General features: G+C 38.6%; 2 protein-coding genes across 6 annotated transcripts; one reads left to right on the plus strand and one right to left on the minus strand.

Moving 5' to 3' along the window:
• Positions 1-294: 294 nt before the first annotated feature.
• LOC131333030 (3-isopropylmalate dehydratase small subunit 1-like) lies at positions 295-4,914 on the plus strand. Its single transcript, XM_058367331.1, has 2 exons — positions 295-1,192; positions 4,607-4,914. Exon 1 carries the CDS (start codon positions 415-417, stop codon positions 1,183-1,185), a length of 771 nt encoding a protein of 256 aa, XP_058223314.1. The 5' UTR covers positions 295-414; the 3' UTR covers positions 1,186-1,192; positions 4,607-4,914.
• A 1,538-nt stretch (positions 4,915-6,452) lies between these two features.
• Positions 6,453-15,890, minus strand: LOC131331938 (E3 ubiquitin ligase PQT3-like). Of its 5 annotated transcripts, XM_058365910.1 has the most exons (15): positions 15,568-15,890; positions 14,434-14,545; positions 14,107-14,194; positions 13,834-14,000; positions 13,647-13,711; positions 13,344-13,409; positions 13,049-13,205; positions 12,802-12,950; positions 12,186-12,350; positions 11,810-12,097; positions 11,487-11,528; positions 11,060-11,306; positions 10,737-10,856; positions 9,268-9,346; positions 6,453-6,958 (listed from the first exon to the last, which is right to left on the minus strand). In XM_058365910.1, exons 1-15 carry the CDS (start codon positions 15,731-15,733, stop codon positions 6,611-6,613), a joined length of 2,259 nt encoding a protein of 752 aa, XP_058221893.1. In that variant the 5' UTR covers positions 15,734-15,890; the 3' UTR covers positions 6,453-6,610. The 5 variants fall into 5 exon arrangements, with proteins under 5 accessions (XP_058221893.1, XP_058221894.1, XP_058221891.1 ...); XM_058365911.1 differs by lacking the exon at positions 10,737-10,856; XM_058365908.1 differs by lacking the exon at positions 6,453-6,958 and having other exon boundaries at positions 8,742-9,346; positions 11,819-12,097.
• Positions 15,891-16,632: the final 742 nt, after the last annotated feature.

A 16,632-nucleotide genomic window follows, 5' to 3' on the forward strand; every position in this document is an offset into this window, starting at 1 on the left:
CATTCAATTCTAACCGGATAAAAAAGAAGTTATATCTTTAAATTGATAATGAAATTTAAATACAATATAAATCTTATTTAATAGATTTCAATTAGTTCTATAAGACAATATTTTCAAAATTACATAAAATATTATAAATTACATAATATAATTGATTGAAAAATGATACGAAGTCTTAAAAAAGACTATTAAATCCGAACGGAGAGAATACTTATTTATAGATCAAAAAGACAGATCATTCATTCACAATATATATCAAAAAATATCCAAATAAATACGCATTCTAAAATACCTGTGAATGGAACTGGAGAGTAAGCAAACCGGAGGGGAGCTTCCTCCTAGTATTTCTGCACATCGACCAAAAGCAAAGTCCCGCACTTCGACTTCCTCACTTCCTCAAAGCTTTCTTCATCAATGGCCGCCTCTTCTTCCATCCGCACCTACATACCCACCCCACCCTTTCTCTCTCCTCGCACCCCCCAATCCTCTCTCTCCTCCTCCCTCAAACTCACCTCTCCCCACTTCTCCCCCTCCTCCAAACCCCTCCTCCTCTCCTCCCCTCTCTCTCCACCTCTACCCCTCTGCGCCGCCACCACCTCCTCCTCTTCCACCCCCTCACCCAATACCCCCACCACCACCTTCCACGGCCTCTGCTACGTTGTCGGCGACAACATCGACACCGACCAAATCATCCCCGCCGAATACCTTACCCTAGTCCCCTCCAACCCCGACGAGTACAAGAAACTCGGTTCCTACGCCCTCATCGGCCTCCCCGCCGCCGAATACCCGACCCGATTCATCGCCTCCGACGAGACCACCTCCAAGTACTCCATCCTCATCGCCGGCGACAACTTCGGCTGCGGCTCCTCCCGCGAGCACGCGCCCGTGGCACTGGGGGCGGCCGGTGTGGCGGCCGTGGTTGCGGAGTCGTACGCGAGGATATTCTTCCGGAACTCTGTGGCGACCGGGGAGGTTTACCCGTTGGAGTCGGAGGTTAGGGTTTGCGAGGCGTGCAGGACGGGGGATGTGGTGACGATTGAGCTGGGGTTGGGGAGGTTGATTAATCATACGACCGGGAAGGATTACGGGCTCAAGCCGATAGGGGATGCCGGGCCGGTTATTGAGGCCGGTGGGATTTTCGCTTATGCAAGGAAAGCTGGGATGATTCCATCACTGGCGGCTTAAAAGTCAGGTATTGAAGTCAAGTATCTTACAACTATCTTGTGCTCTTTTTTTTGAAATTGGAATAGCTGGGTGATATTATATATTCATAGATAGATTGTAAACAAGTACGAAGAAGCTTAGGCATATTTTAGTATTAGCTTAGATAGTTAGATGGCAGTGAGGAGTGATTCCAATTAGTGATTACTGATGAGAACTGAAGTAGCATTTTTTGAACCAGGGGGTTCAAGCTTCGGTATAAGGTAGAGCCGCCCCTGCGTGCTTCCAGCGAAGTGTCAGTGCTACATAGTGTGTTTCTATGTAGCACTGACACCTCTAGAGGTCGAGGTATCGCGGTGTCCGATTTGGGAACACAGCTAGATACGGCAGGGTGTAAGTGTATATATTTTTAATTTTTTGGAGTGTAACTATGTTACTACTCAATTGTTTTGGGTTTAAGTGTAAGTTAACCCTTGCGCAGTCGGGTCCAATTGTGGCTCAGCTGTAGAGTTATTCCTCGGTTATCAAAAAAAAGAAGTGTAAGTTAACCTATAAAAACAAGTCCTAAAGAGAAGAAACCCTAACTTCAGATTCCTCCCATCCATTTCATTTTGTTTACACTTCGCATTTTAAACTTGAGAAAAAAAAATATACTCCATAAATATACACACACGTGGCGTGTCCCCCGCTTTGTCCGTATCTCTATTTTTTTAGAATTCTCATGCCCCATGTCCCATATCCGTATACGTGTTTGTGCTACATTGTGTGTATGTATGTGTGTGTTGACATGTCCCCCCAACGTGTTGTGTCTCACATTTTTTGAAATTTGGGTGTCCGTGTCGGTGCTACATAGAGGAAGAGTATGCTACTAAATGTCAATCAGGTACTTTTGGTCCTTTGGATGTTAAGATTTGACTTATATAGTTATATGTTAAAATTTGTAAATACTATGGGAGAAAATTTCATTAGCTTGGTACCTTACCAACTAGAGAAATTTATTAGGGTTGTGTGAGTTTTTTTCTTTCTTTCTGTCCCCTTGTAACATTTTGTTATTATTAATGAGATATTGCTTTCACCGTAATTTGTCATTGCTACAAAATTTTGGATCCGGAAATCACTTATTTTATGAAGGATGGTGGAAGTACCTTAACATAGATATATATGGATTAAGCGGACCAAATTATAACAATCTATGTGTCGGACTTGAGCAAAGGCAATCATGTTCATCAACTTCAAGCCAATCTCACTATCTTGGTGTTAGTTTAATAGTCCAGTTTTTTTTCCCCCCTTCTATAGTTCGAGGGGACATTTCTGTGGTGTGCCATTTAGAAAGTTTATATCGAAGCTGACCTTATTCGTCATGAGCAGTGTTACCCAGACAGCAACCTGGGGGGGTGGGGCGGTTGAATAGGGTTGCTAATTAAAAATTACCAATTAAAAACTACAAAGGCAAATAACCAATTAGCAAATATATAGAGAAAGTTAAGAAGCGCAAAACCAATTTATAGTGGTTCGGTCTGAATTTCTCCACGGTCCAGCCTACTCCACTTCTCTCCAAGGCAATCGCTTGAAGGTTCCACTAAAGAATGAAATTACACCAGTAAGCCTTGCGGGTGCTTACAATTACCGACACTCCTAGCTTTCCGGAGGAGCTAGACAACCGCAAGGATTTAAAATACAAAATCCTCAAAAACCCCTTCCAAAAACAAAACCCCTGTTTTTGGAATTACAAAACCAGTGTTTGATTTCTCAAACACTTAATCTCTCAAAAGATAATAGAATTTGTAGCTCACAATTACAACACTCCTCGAAGAGTAGATATAACTATTTTGCTCACAAATCTCTCAAAGTAATTGCATGAAAAATGAAGTGTAGGAGAGGGTGAAAATTGCTCTTGTAATGCTATGTGTATTTTCTCTGCCGTAGCTGGGTTATCTTCTTCTGGTGCAGAAGCCTTTCTTTTTAAGGAAGAAAATATGAACGTTGTGTTCTTTCCGTTGAGTCGAAATCTTTCTTCTGCAACAATTGATCTTCATTAAATGCACCTTATGAACGTTGAGCCGAAATCTTCAGAAATTTTGATCTCCAATGATCCCATGTATTAACTGGGAAGCCTCAAAGTCAATAATGGCAGGAGAAGAAACACGGTCGGTCGAACTTATTAATTGCGGACGTTGGTTCTTGAGAGCAACAGAATGAGCCTTGGGCCATTTGCTTTTGACAAGTGTAGAGCAATGCGATCATGTATAGTCTAAGTTACTCATGGGCTAAATACATAATACTTGTGAAATTGATACAAGTGGGCATCCAAACTGATCCATATGGACTTCAAGAGACTTTTTCTTTTTAAAGAAAAATGTACACAAGCTGTACACTCATTTCGGTTTTGATCAAAAGAAAGGTATTAGAAGAAATTGTTTCTTTTGTGGCCGGAGATGTATCAATATTGTATATCCCTTTCAATAGAACATTTAAGAAAATGAACTTAAAACATTGTTTTTAAGAAATCAATTTTGTCATAGAACATAATCAAAATAAGTTATTTCTAACAAGCAGTATAGCTTTTCACGCATTATGAGCAAAGTTGCTGTTCGAAATTCCAATCTTGGTTGGTGTTGGGAGCTTTCATTGCAGCAGTGGGGGTGTTAAGAGTGGAGATTGGTAGAGTAGGGACTAGGGAAAGCATCTGCACACAGTTGTTTTTAGTGTTTATGGAAATCTATGAGGAGTTTTCTGCATGTTACGTTTTAGAAGACCAGTAAGCACGAGACTAATTGGTTATTTGTTACCCGGAGAGTGGGCCATTGAGCTCCCCTCCTCTCATGGAAAGCATTCTGCTAGTGCTCTCTTTCTTTGGTGACTAGGAAAGCTTGTGTTTCTGGGAGTATGTTTCGTTGGTCTTCTAGAATGAAGTGGTTTTGTTAAAACATTTGGATTGCTATTTTGTTCATTAACCTCCTTGTTGATTTTCCTGTTTGTATGACTTGTGGTTGTGGTAATCTTTTTGTGCAATCACCTGGACCGTGCAAAGAAGATAATTTTTTTTGCAATAACTTTTCGAAATGGTATATATTCCTATACAGAAAAAGGGAACTGTAGAATTAGAACCGATAGTAGCGGTATAAGGAATTGTATTTGTTGCCTCTGATTAATAAGAGTAGCACAGTTGGTGAGAAATCATTAAGAAATTCATATGTACATAGCCGTTTTTCTAGGATATATGGATTTGGAGGCTAACTTCTCCTCTGGTCATAACTCATAAGTCTTCATGTGCGCTAGTAATTGTGAATGCGGAGAATTGACATATCGTAAGAAAAATGAAATTTCCACTTCATTTCTTAAAAGTTCAAATTGACCGCGTTTCTTGCCTGTTGTATTTTCATGTTTTCTCGTTGGGATCACATTTCAGCTCTTGATTGATTAACTGTTATGGTTGTGTTTGCAGGGTATCTGGACTATGTGCACTTTTGGCTGGCTATCTTTGACGACTTAAAGAATTGTTTGTTTGCAACTTCTTTTCCCTGATGTTTAGGAGGAGAAACCTATCCTTTCCTTATGTCATAAATAAAACCGTTATTCGCGCGTTTCGCTTGTATCCTGAAACCAAGAGATGCTTCTATAGCTCTGTTCGGATGAACTCGCTTGCAGTACTTATGATGTCCTCTTTTATTGTACTGTTAAATGTTGAATCAGACACAGCTTTTTTCTTCTCGATCTTGAGACACAATGTTAAATTAGACAGTTTTTTTCCTACTTGATCTTGAGACGCATATCGAATAATGATGTTGAAATCATATTCACTCTGCGTCAGAATCTTTAGTTTCAAGTTGCTGAATGGTAGAGTATTTGAGTAACATATGTAGAATGTATTTCGCAACGTGATTAGTGTTTTGGAGATATGTGCAGAAAACAGGGCTGGCTCATAGGATAGGCGAGTGAAGCAACCGTTTTCGGCCTCCGAATTTTAGTTCGAGGCTCCACTGTAATGTAACTTACATATTAGTATTAGAAAGAAAAAAAAAAAAAAAAACTTGTCACATTACTCAATTACTTTGTTGATTTTTTTTGTAATTTATGTACTTTTATGATTTTCTTCAGGAATTCATGAACATGTAAAGGGCTTACCATAGGAAATTCGTTTCAGGCCTCCAAAATATATGAGCCTGCACTAGTAGAATATATTTTGCAGGTCTTTTTGTTAACCAAAATGAAAAAATATAGAAAATGTGAAGTCAAAAAGCTTCTCTCCCCCTACTTTTTACTTCTCTGAACACAAAAATGGTGAATGTGTTCGCTCGAAATGAGTCCTAGAGTTAGGAAGCCAAACGGTCAAAACTAAAAAAATGAGAAAATGGAAATGTAAAAAGCAGGTAACCAGAGCTTTGCAATCTTCTCGTGTTTGGTCGAATCAAATTTTGATGATCAGGCCGTTAATTTTGAAGGTCTTGATATGTTAAACATTCATGTAAAAATTAAGTTAATCAAATATTTGTAGTCATGCAAACAAATCGTATTTGCCTTGAGGGAAACGAACTCATCAAAATTTGGAGGTCTACCTCAACGATCATTTCTCTGGGGGCAAATATGATTCAATGAAATCATTTATGACATCCATTTTCTCTATTTATGAGCCTACTCAGATCAGAATAAATTTATTAGATTTTTTGTGTGGGTCACTTACCACATTGGAACTTGAAAACTAGATGGCTTTAATCTTATTTGTCCGAATTTTATTTGTCCTTTTTGGGAGTTGTGCTATTTTTTAATTGATTTTATCTTGTAATCTATAATCTGTTAGGTAATTTTGAAAATATTGTTTAAAATAACTAATTGAGATTTATCAAATAAGATTCATATTGCATATAGAAAGTATTACCGATTGATAAATATAATTAATTTTTTATTCGGTTAGAATGCAACGAGAGACTAAAAATATGAGACGGATAAGTATTAACTTCCAACTATATTCCTTAAAGATAACCTTTTTATTTAGAGAAACTCTAATATCTCTAATATAGGGCCAGCCGGCAAGAAGTGGAGAAATTTATATTTAGAGTAGAAACATGAATCGTATTATGTCGGAAACAGTTTATTCGGAATTTTGTTTTGACTTTAATTTTTTTTTATTATGGATCTATTTTTGGCAAACACCAAGTTATTGCCCCCATTTTCTTTTTTTATCAGAAAAGAAAACGCAAGTTACAAATTGCGCAGCCCATAGGCCGAAAAACAACAAAAACAAAACAAAAAACACAGAAACAACAAGAAAAAAACGAAAAAAAAAAAAAAACTTTAAATGAGAAATGAGGATGTGAAATTCCATTAATGGCTATATAATAAGTTCAACAATCGGCTGTGAGTTGTACAGCAGAAGAGCTTTGGTCGACAAATAAACAGAGAATTGCGACCCTTTATTTACACACAAAAACTCCTCCAAAACCCCTAATCCTCACTCTCTGTGATTGCGTTCTCGATCATTCCTCGACCGCCGCCTTCTCTTGAAATGCCGATCGTCGTCGTCGTCGTCTTCATCACTCGACGCGTAATCTCCATCGTTCCGATTTGACACCGACACTCCTTTCTTCTTCTTCGACGACGCGGACGACGTTTTGTAATCTCCGTCGTACCGATCGGATTTCCTTTTAGAATGCGACGATGATTGGGGTTGTTGATGAAGTTTGGGGTCATGATCGGAGAGGCGTTCAACCGACGACCGCTCCGTTTGGGAGCGGCGGCGCTCGTGGTGGCTGTTGCTGCTACGGTGGTGGTCGGCCATTGATGGTTGTGGATTGGACTTCTGCAAAACCAGCAGTTGACTAGACAAATTAGTTTCTGATGTGGACCCAAACGAAAAAAAAATAACTTTGCCTAATTTCTCTATTCTTGACCCCTTTACTTCGGAAAATTGTGCTTAAATCCTCCCACATTGTTGTTTAGGTATTTTAGCTTTTTGTTTGGAAATTGATTTCTACACCCTCCTTTTTTTTTTTATAACCACTATTTTCTTTGGATTTTAGTGTTGAAAGTGTATTTTTTGTGCTAAAAGAATAAATTGAGCTCTTTCACCTTACTTTTTTCCCTCAATGATTTCCTTGAAAATATATTTACGACAACCTTAGGAAGTCAAGAGAGAAAATGTCTCGCAAGTTTACTTGCAATGTTATTTTCACGGATGTTTGATGTACTCAAGTTGGCCCATATCTCACTCAACAAACATTTTAAGTAGCCTAAACTATTGAAGCGGCTCATGTATTAAATAAATTAAAATGAGCTACTTAGCATACAGATCAGCCACATCATTCAGAAGTAAACACGATGTCGCATCAAGGACCGAGAAGAAGGTGGGGGGATAGGCAAATATTGTGCCTCTCAACATTGGGCGTGGATTCAAATCCCACCCCCTAGACTAGGGCACAATGGAACCACTTGAAATGTACTCCTATTTATATATGCTCCCAAACCATAACATATTGTGCAATAGGGTAAATTGCACCAACCTTCCTTGAAGTTTTTGACAATTGCAAGAACCACTCATGACGTTCTACAAATTACACAGTCCTCCCCTATTTTAAAAAAATGTTATCTAACTTTCCGATACCTTGAAGTTGACATGAACGCCATTAATTTTGAAAATAAATGACTGCTATGCTCTTAAAATACTAGGGAGTATGAGAACTATACAACCAAGTCCTTTCATTGGAGCCTTATATTAAAATAAAATTTATAAATCTATTTAGACAGTCTATAAATTTGTATAATTACTAATTGTATCTCGCATTTAACCATGTCTCAAACCCCCCGCATCTCCTTTTTAGTATTTTTTTGGTCAGAGGTAGAATGTTGATGAATTAGGAAATCAAATTATTTAAATTATTATACATGTGTGTTGATGCCGCTCCACCAACTTAAACCGAGAACTTCAAGTTACAAAACGCCAACCTGAGTCTCGCACCTACATAGAAAATTATAACTTCTACAACTGCTGGGCAAAATATACATATACAGAAAAATCTGAAACCCCATATTGACCAACCAATCGCGATGTAGTTGGAAAAAAAATAATATATATTTGCCGTATCAAGCGTGCGCTACTCCAACAGAGTATAAAGGTTTCCAAATAAACGGTCCCATGGATTGTTAGTTATGCCAAGCTACACTACAAGCTACACTAGCCACCTTTCTACAGCACTTTGGTTAGCAGGTTAGTGATGATACACTCGCACAAACAGGAATTCCTCTATTTTAACGAGGAATTGGCATTATAGCACCCATGCCAATTGAAAAACAGTGAAAACCTCTCCAGAGATCCCAAAATCTCATTGCTTTTAGCTCTAATTGCTAAAATTGGCAAGCGAAAGCCCCAATAGGCAGAACTCAAAAAATATCGAACATACTTGTATGGTATAATCAGATTATTATGTCACCATATAAATTCCGTGACAATAAAGAAGAGGTAAAACAAACATATACTCCTACCTAGGTGAACACAGGAAGAGGAATTATGTTTTTAACCCAAAAAAATTGCTGGGAGACACAAAGCTGGGGTAGATAAAAGGAAAAAGGAAAAAAAAGCCGCCACGGGTCCCAACAATAAATTTAAAAAAAAAAAGCAGAAAAAAGTTGTAAAACCCTTGTGAAACTAAAGGTCTTCAAGTGGACAACCCCTTCGATTCCCTCCTTCCGCTCCATTTCTTTATGGCAAAGAAATGGAAGCTTGAAACTTCCGTTAATAACATCCATAGTATGAGCGACTGCTAAAATAGTCCAGGTTTTCATTTCTTTCACCACAAATCTCAGGCAATCAGAAGGACCCTCAAGTCCGAAAACAGAGAAAGATTTGTTTAAATTTAACCCCTTGCTGTTCCTCATACAAAACAAAATTACTACTACGGTTGTGTGTTTAATCCCAAATGCAGCAACGAAACAACTTCCCGTCATCTTTACTAAGGAAAGGAAATTTTGTAGGCATTCATTTGCCAGGAGCCGCATTACGCTTTCCAGAAATACGGTTGTTCTAACAAATAGTTTGATTGTACCACCAAGAGTACCTCCTGCAGTACACACATAATGAAGCAAAAGCATAAATTTAGACCGCAAAAAACGTACATATTCGGATTTCAACGAAGAAGCATTCCCACTGCTGCCCACTTCACGACTGCCTTGTCTGCCTTTGGATAGCTCTCTCCTGTAAGAATAATAAGTTTTAACTCCTCAAACTGAAGTCCCCTTTAAAATTATAAAAGATCATATATTATAAGCAAAAGCATGTAAAAGATAATTCACAACCCAAGCCATGGCTAACATCAGTACTAAAACTCCACTTCTAACTCAATGTTAAAACACCAAATGGGAAGTGACAAATAATACGGCTCTGGCAGAAGAAACAAACAAATACAGATGAAAACTAAAAGATATTCAAAGAGCAAGGAGACCTAAATTTGTCAATGCAAGGGGAACCTCTCGACCACCACTTCATAAACAACACCCAAACAGGCAGGATTCATACACTACCAAACCCGAGCTTTCATTAACTAGATTATGAAGCAAAAAGAATTCTCACGGATAGCATAACTTGGCTGACTTAGGCAATTGTACTTCCCATGTGTGAGTGAGGGACAACTTCCATCAGCGCAATATATAAACTTCTAAAAGGAATTATTAATGGACAATAATTCCATCAGGTAGCATTTGTAACTTGCAAGCTTAACAAAACAAATATCCCCTCGGGCAGTGTTATGGCAAATAAACAAATTAAGAATAAAAAAACAGAACAATCATACAAAGCACACGTGGATTTACACAGTTCGGCTTAAAGCATAAGTCTAGCATGGGCAAAGATGGACAGAGGAATGATAATGAGGGAGGAGAACAATGAGCCATCAATATCTGTATCTCACACAAAACCCAAGGGCCCCCCAATACCCCTTGACATAAGAAAATCCCTCCATATGGATCGTGTAGAAATTTTCCCACGATAGTAATTAGTAAGTAACTCGCTATTTGCCCGTTTCAGATTACACGGGTTGAAAACGGGTTGTGCGGGTCGTAAAGTTGAATAATATAATTTATTTCCAGCGGTCAGGGGGTGCTAAAGAATGTTGTCGAATAATCTTAGAACTAATATCTATACTGTAACTGGTAACAAAGGTAATTTGGGGAGAAAATGGAATTAAGGGGCGTGTTCGATATCCTTTTTGAAAACGTTGGCAAACAAATACTTATCAAAAACTTGCTCAGAATTTTGGTTTTGAAAATATCCTCAGTAAAGTTCTCATGAAACTCCAGACTTTAACAAAACACCAATCTGGATTAATCCTTTTTTGCACAAAATGCAAAAGCAAACTTTCCTTTTTTTGCCTACCTGATTGAAACTTCTCATGTTTATTTCAGTAAACAAGAAAAAAGGAAATAAGAAATGAAAAGAAAAAACGTAAGAAAAACAAGTGAAAGCAGACAGACTCCCAAGAGAACATAAATTGCATAACAAACAAACTCTATGAAACAAAGGTCACCTCCTACCATAGAATTGCCTCACACAGTGCAGATGTAAAGGAAAACAGAATCACTAAAGTTACCTATCAACCCGACTCTCAAGTTCATGCTTCCGCCTTAGATCAGTTTTCCGAGCCTCAAATTGCTCTCTGCTCACAATGGGGGGTCCAGCATTCAAGGCCATCCCAAAATTGGCAAGATCCCTATTATTAGTTTAAAATTATGTTCTCGATCAGTAAAATATCCATCATAACTAAATTGCAGACACACACACGACCATAGACAACCCACAGGCACCTCATCCTCTATCAACCAAAGGCCAAAACTATTTGTGTCATTCCCAAAGTAACCTTATGCAACAAAACAAAAGACAGAAGGAGAAAGTATAAATAAAAATAGAACATACCATGAAGCATGCATCTGAGGGGGGACTGGAGGCATCATATAACCTTGTGCAACAAATGGGTCCTGGGGTAAAAAGCCGAAAGGAACATCGAAAGGTCCAAGCCCATAACTCATATATGGAAGGGGATCACCATAAGGGGATACATATCCATCGATGCGAGCTTGTGTGCCATTCCAGCGAGGATTATAAGATAATGGGCACAGAGACATCATAGTGTTGTCAGCAGCATCCCACTGAATCTCCGCAGCTACAATACATCCAATAATGGAACAGAACTAAGTCAGCAACCCAGTATCATGCAGGCTAAGAAGCCAAAATCAATTTGATAGACACTCAACAGCTTAAGTATATTCACAAATCATGTGACAATAGAAAACAAAAACGCCATCTTTAAAGAGTCTCTGTGAGTACAAGAAAACAAACATACCGTTCAGAGGCATGCGGTCTTTCTTCTTTTTCTTTTTCTTTCCTGAAAAGAACAAAATACAACTGCTTGAGACAATGATTCAACCAACATACAATGACAAATGAGTTTCTCTCCATACTAGACACAGTAACAAAATTACTCTTCTCAAGGTCCACTTTTTTGCACATACGGATATTCTTCTAACATAACAGATAAAGAACAAAGGAATGAGAAGCTGAGTTATAACCATGAGAAATTTAAGCAGCAGAAAACTGATTGAGGAATTGATAGCAGAGCTGAAGAAATCATCCAGACCAACATTAGCAGTAAGGTAGCACAAATACCTGGCTCAACAGAAAGTGGCTTCTGCTGGAATACTTCCTTAGCCATTGGAACACTACCTTGTGATGCAGGTTCCATCGCACTCATTGAATTGTGCATAACTCCAGAAGCAGAAGCAATTTTTTTAATCCTCCCTTCCTCCGAGGTTTGCTTTGGAGCATTGGCAACTTCTCCAGACTCTTGCACCTTTGAAGTCTCTTCGCTTTGAGGTGGTGGCGCTTGTTCCCCTTTTGAGGTTGCTGAACTTGTTGAGGATGGAAACGTAGGCTTTGGAATCTTAGACTCCATATCTGAGACATAAAACAAGTGAAAATTACCACATAAAGATGGTTAAAACTTAGAGGCTACAGCATAAAGAAACTTCAATGAAAGACAAACCTTGGACTTGGGAAGTACTGCCGGCATTTTCTGCACTGCTGTTGTTGGACTCCAATATTCTGTTGATTGTGTCTCTGAGTGTCTTGTTGGGTAAAAGATCGTCTGCTAGCACATTTGTGGCTCCACAGACACAGACTGATTTAGATATGATGCGGTCTCTTATACCTGAAAGTAAGGTCTCGTTAACATAGAAAGAAGTCTTTTAAACATGACAAACAGGAGGAGAATTTTTCTTTTTTGCTTCTCCTTTTGCGGCCCTGCAGGGAAGGGGAAGTAAAAGGGAAGGGAGGGGGGTTGAGTGGCTGCAGCCTGCAGGTCACTTTGGATGGACCGAACAACTTCCAAACAATAGTGAAGACCACAAAAAGCATTCAAATCTTTCATTCTTGAGAGTAAGACAAAGCTCATGAGTCACGACCTCATAAGCAGGAAGAACCTCAAACAACAAAACAATCACCAACAAGTAACTTCAACAAAATAAATCTCCCATAGTTCAGACCGAAAAAGAGTGTTAAAAAAGAGGATTGAGAAAATTGAATATAACCACCAACCCAAAATCCGTAAGCTAGAAGGTAAATACAAAACCAATGACCAACTAGACAACTTGAAATCTTACATGTATCACAAAAACTGTTAAAACAACACTTGCTTGTCAGCACTGCATCTTTCATAACATCTTTGCATAAAGGGCAGTGGAGCTCAGCTGGAAGATCACCAACAGAACGAGTGGAAGGCAACCCTTCCATTTCTTTTTCAAAAGCGGCCCTGTAAGAAATGCAATATATATTCTCACACATCCAATTTAGTCTTCAAACAGCACAAAGAAATAAAATTCCTAGCAAGAGAGAGAGAGAGCAGCATACTCATTTGGCTTCAAAACAGCGACAGCTCCACTTGGTAATGCATATGATCCATCTGAAGTTGTCATTAGCATAGACTTCGGAATACCAGTGGGAGGCTTCACTCTTTTGAGGTCAAAATTATGATCTCCATTTGTGGGGCAGTGCTGAATAAAATGACCTGAATAAAACAATAAGACAATTTAGTATATTTTAATGGTTCTGCAGCTTCTGCTATTATATCCGACACCAATAAGAAACTTTTCTTTTCTCTTCTCTCTTCCAAATTGTACAACAGGTATAAACTAGATATACATACCAGGCACCTTACACCTGTGACATACATAGCCCTGTGGAGGTGTTTTCCAGTCCAGCCCACCTCGACCTGAAAAAAAATGAACACAAAGTTTGGTAAAATATACATAACACTTGACAACAATTGACGCAAGTCGCAAACACCATAACAATGAAGAAATGATTCCATATACACTTCCTCTGAGTTCCACACAAGGGATAAGGTAAGAGAACAGAGATGATGGATAAACCTACAACTAATATGATGCTACATGCATTTGATAAAAGATATAACTGCAAAGAAATAGAAGAGGTAAAAGACAATCACCAAAACCATGTGCAACCAAACCCCGTCCAGAACCTCTACCACGGCCAAAGCCGTCGGAAGCTTGACTGCAAAAGGAGAAGAACAAGACCAAATAAGATTCTGCGAAACATCATACACGCCAATCAACAGAAGCAAATCATCCCAGAACCAGATAAAGAAAAGAAAAGAAAACAGGGCTCTATCTCACTGATGCCAATCCAGGGCTGGAGTACGAATTAAAGCGTCGATTTTGCTGTCCTCGTCATCTTTTCCAGGAGGGGGAGCATGCTGAATTGGATTGCTAGCCTGAACTGGTAGAACCTCAGGAATGGCATACAAATCATTTCCAAATTCATCCCATTCTGGATCTTCATGCTACAAAGCCCAACAAAGCAACATTATACCAACTAATTATCCCAAGGAGTAACATTGACGCCAAAATCATTGAAAAGTTCAAAGAATCTCCCTCGCTAAAACTTACATTGTCCATGGCAGATGAATCAGCTCCTAGAAAACTACTCTTTGCTGGTAGAGTATCATTATTGTTGCTACTATCCTTGACCTTTGGCCTGAAGAACAATATCCATAGACCTCAATCAAGCAAACACTCAATATTTGGGGCTGTGATACAGGGTGGTAATACACACAAAAGCTCTCACAGCGCCATAGTTTACCAACAAGAAAAAGATATGGAATCAGCAGACTAGGAGAAACAGCGCACAGCAAAGCTAAAGAACAAATTAACTTGTACTTAAGCAAACACAAATGAAATACAGTGGTCAGAAGATTTGAAGGATCAAGATAGTACATGTCATGCGTAATAACTACTCCAGTAACTATGGGCATGCGAGGCCGTCCAGGTACTCGACGAACCAGAACAGAAGTATTTCTCGGAATCAGCACTGCTTCATCAACGTACTCTGAAATCAAAAAAAAAAAAAAAGGCAGATTTCTCAAGAACTATCCACATAACCATGCATACAGCCAGCTAAAATTAAAGCCACCAAATGCCTTTCCCATTGATATTGAAAACAAATCAGCTCAATTGTTTTCAAATTTCAATCAATATGACATTGCACTCAAATACTTAAGATACACCAATTAAACCTCACACTCTCATATTCAAAGAGGGCAAAACTCTTAGGTAAAAATTGGGCCCATTTGACGTTACATCTGAAACATCAAAATAAAGTTCTCCGTAATCACACAATCCATCTCCCACAATCCATAATGTTGTTCCGCACTCCATCTGCAAGGGCTTACCCACATTAAACAACCATAAGTTTTTCCTAAAACAAAGTACTCACAAGGCTGTCCCGCACAGAAAAACGACAGATACGCGAAATACAAAGAAATAGCATATTATTGACAAGAGTATCCAACTCTTCACTCCAACTAATCCCATATCTACCGGGTAATTCCTTCCACAAAGGAGTCGAGCGCTTCATGGGATTTGAACTCCTAAACTATGCCTCCTAAGCTGCTTATCATGGCTCAACCCACCATGGGCTTACACCTTGGGCATAGTATACTTAATACTCGAACCCTTAGTCACGTAATCCTTCAGTAGGGCCCTCTACTCCCGTTCTCAATCCGCTCTGCGATCGCGCTCTAAATCCTCCCTCTCCCTAATTTCAGTACTTTTGGATATTTTCAATAAGACGCTTCCACGTACGCTCGCGCTCCTACCCACGCACACGCATTACGTGAATTAGCTTGAACCTAACCCCCTCTAATATTTGGTAGAAATCACATAAGAGAACAGAAATTGATTCAAACATCATCATCATCATTCCTTACAAACCAACGGAGCCCTTCAACCGAATCAATCCAAACTAGGTAACGATTGTCAGAAACCATATAACAGCACAGAGATTGAATCAAAAAATTACTAAAATTTCTGAAACCAAAAATCATCACTTGTAGAGAGAATCAAGACTACCTTCGTTGGTCTGGGCGTTGGTGACAACGAGATCAAAATCGGTACCCCTGCCCAGTTTCTTCAACTCAAACACTTTTTCTTTCAGATTGGCGAGCGATATGAAGTGGCCGTCGGTTGGGATCGAGTCGTAATCTTTTGCGCTCTTGAATTTGTAGTAGACCGCCATGTCTGTGTCGCGGATCTCTCTTCCCTATGCTTCGAAATTATGCGGAGATCATCAATGAATAAACCCTAAAAGACAATTCGTTCAAAAGCTGTCGAATTGAATCTCTAGGGCTGAAGCTCGAAAGCCCGAAGTTATTCCAAGCTAGAAGTCTTTTTTGCCCTTTGCAAAACTACCCATTTATAGGTGAGGTGAGGGGGATGTCGGTCGTGGGATGGGTTTTGATGTAATTTCCTTGTATCTGGGACGTGCTTTCCCCAAGATCATTCAGTTTTTTTTTTTTTTTTTTAAGAGTGCTACGTACACTACATAAATTTATGTGGAGCCCACCACAGGCCCCTAAAAAAAAACAACTGTAAAAAATTCAAAAAAATATTCATAAATTTTAAAATATTGTGTTTATGGACCCTGTAAAAAAATCAGCTCCAACAAATATCAGTAAGTATTATTTCTAAAATTGTAAAGGTTTACAATGTTTTAAAATTTATTTGTATTTTTCTGGATTTTTGTGAGATCCAAAGTGGGTCCCACATAAAATGTAATGTAACTATGTAGTGTACCTAGCTTTTCTCTTCTTCTTCGTTTTTTACAATAATGATATGGACAGAATTACCAGCCACAACCCAACCACAACCAACCTACATTGCACTGCAATATTGGTATTGGGAGAACAATCACTTTAAAATTACTTTGCAATCACCAATCATGCAGTGCCACGTAGTAGTTGTGTCCCCAGTGTTATTTTTATTTTTTTAATTTGATATCATTTAAAAAGTTGGAATTTAGCATTTACTATTTAAGATTTGGAAAATTGCACACTTTTTTTTTAGTATTTTATTCACTTTATGTAATTCATATAATTTCATAATAGCGTATTTGTAAAATGGCAGATTAATGAAAGA

This window comes from Rhododendron vialii, chromosome 7a (assembly GCF_030253575.1).
Source record: "Rhododendron vialii isolate Sample 1 chromosome 7a, ASM3025357v1".
Lineage (NCBI taxonomy): Eukaryota > Viridiplantae > Streptophyta > Magnoliopsida > Ericales > Ericaceae > Rhododendron > Rhododendron vialii.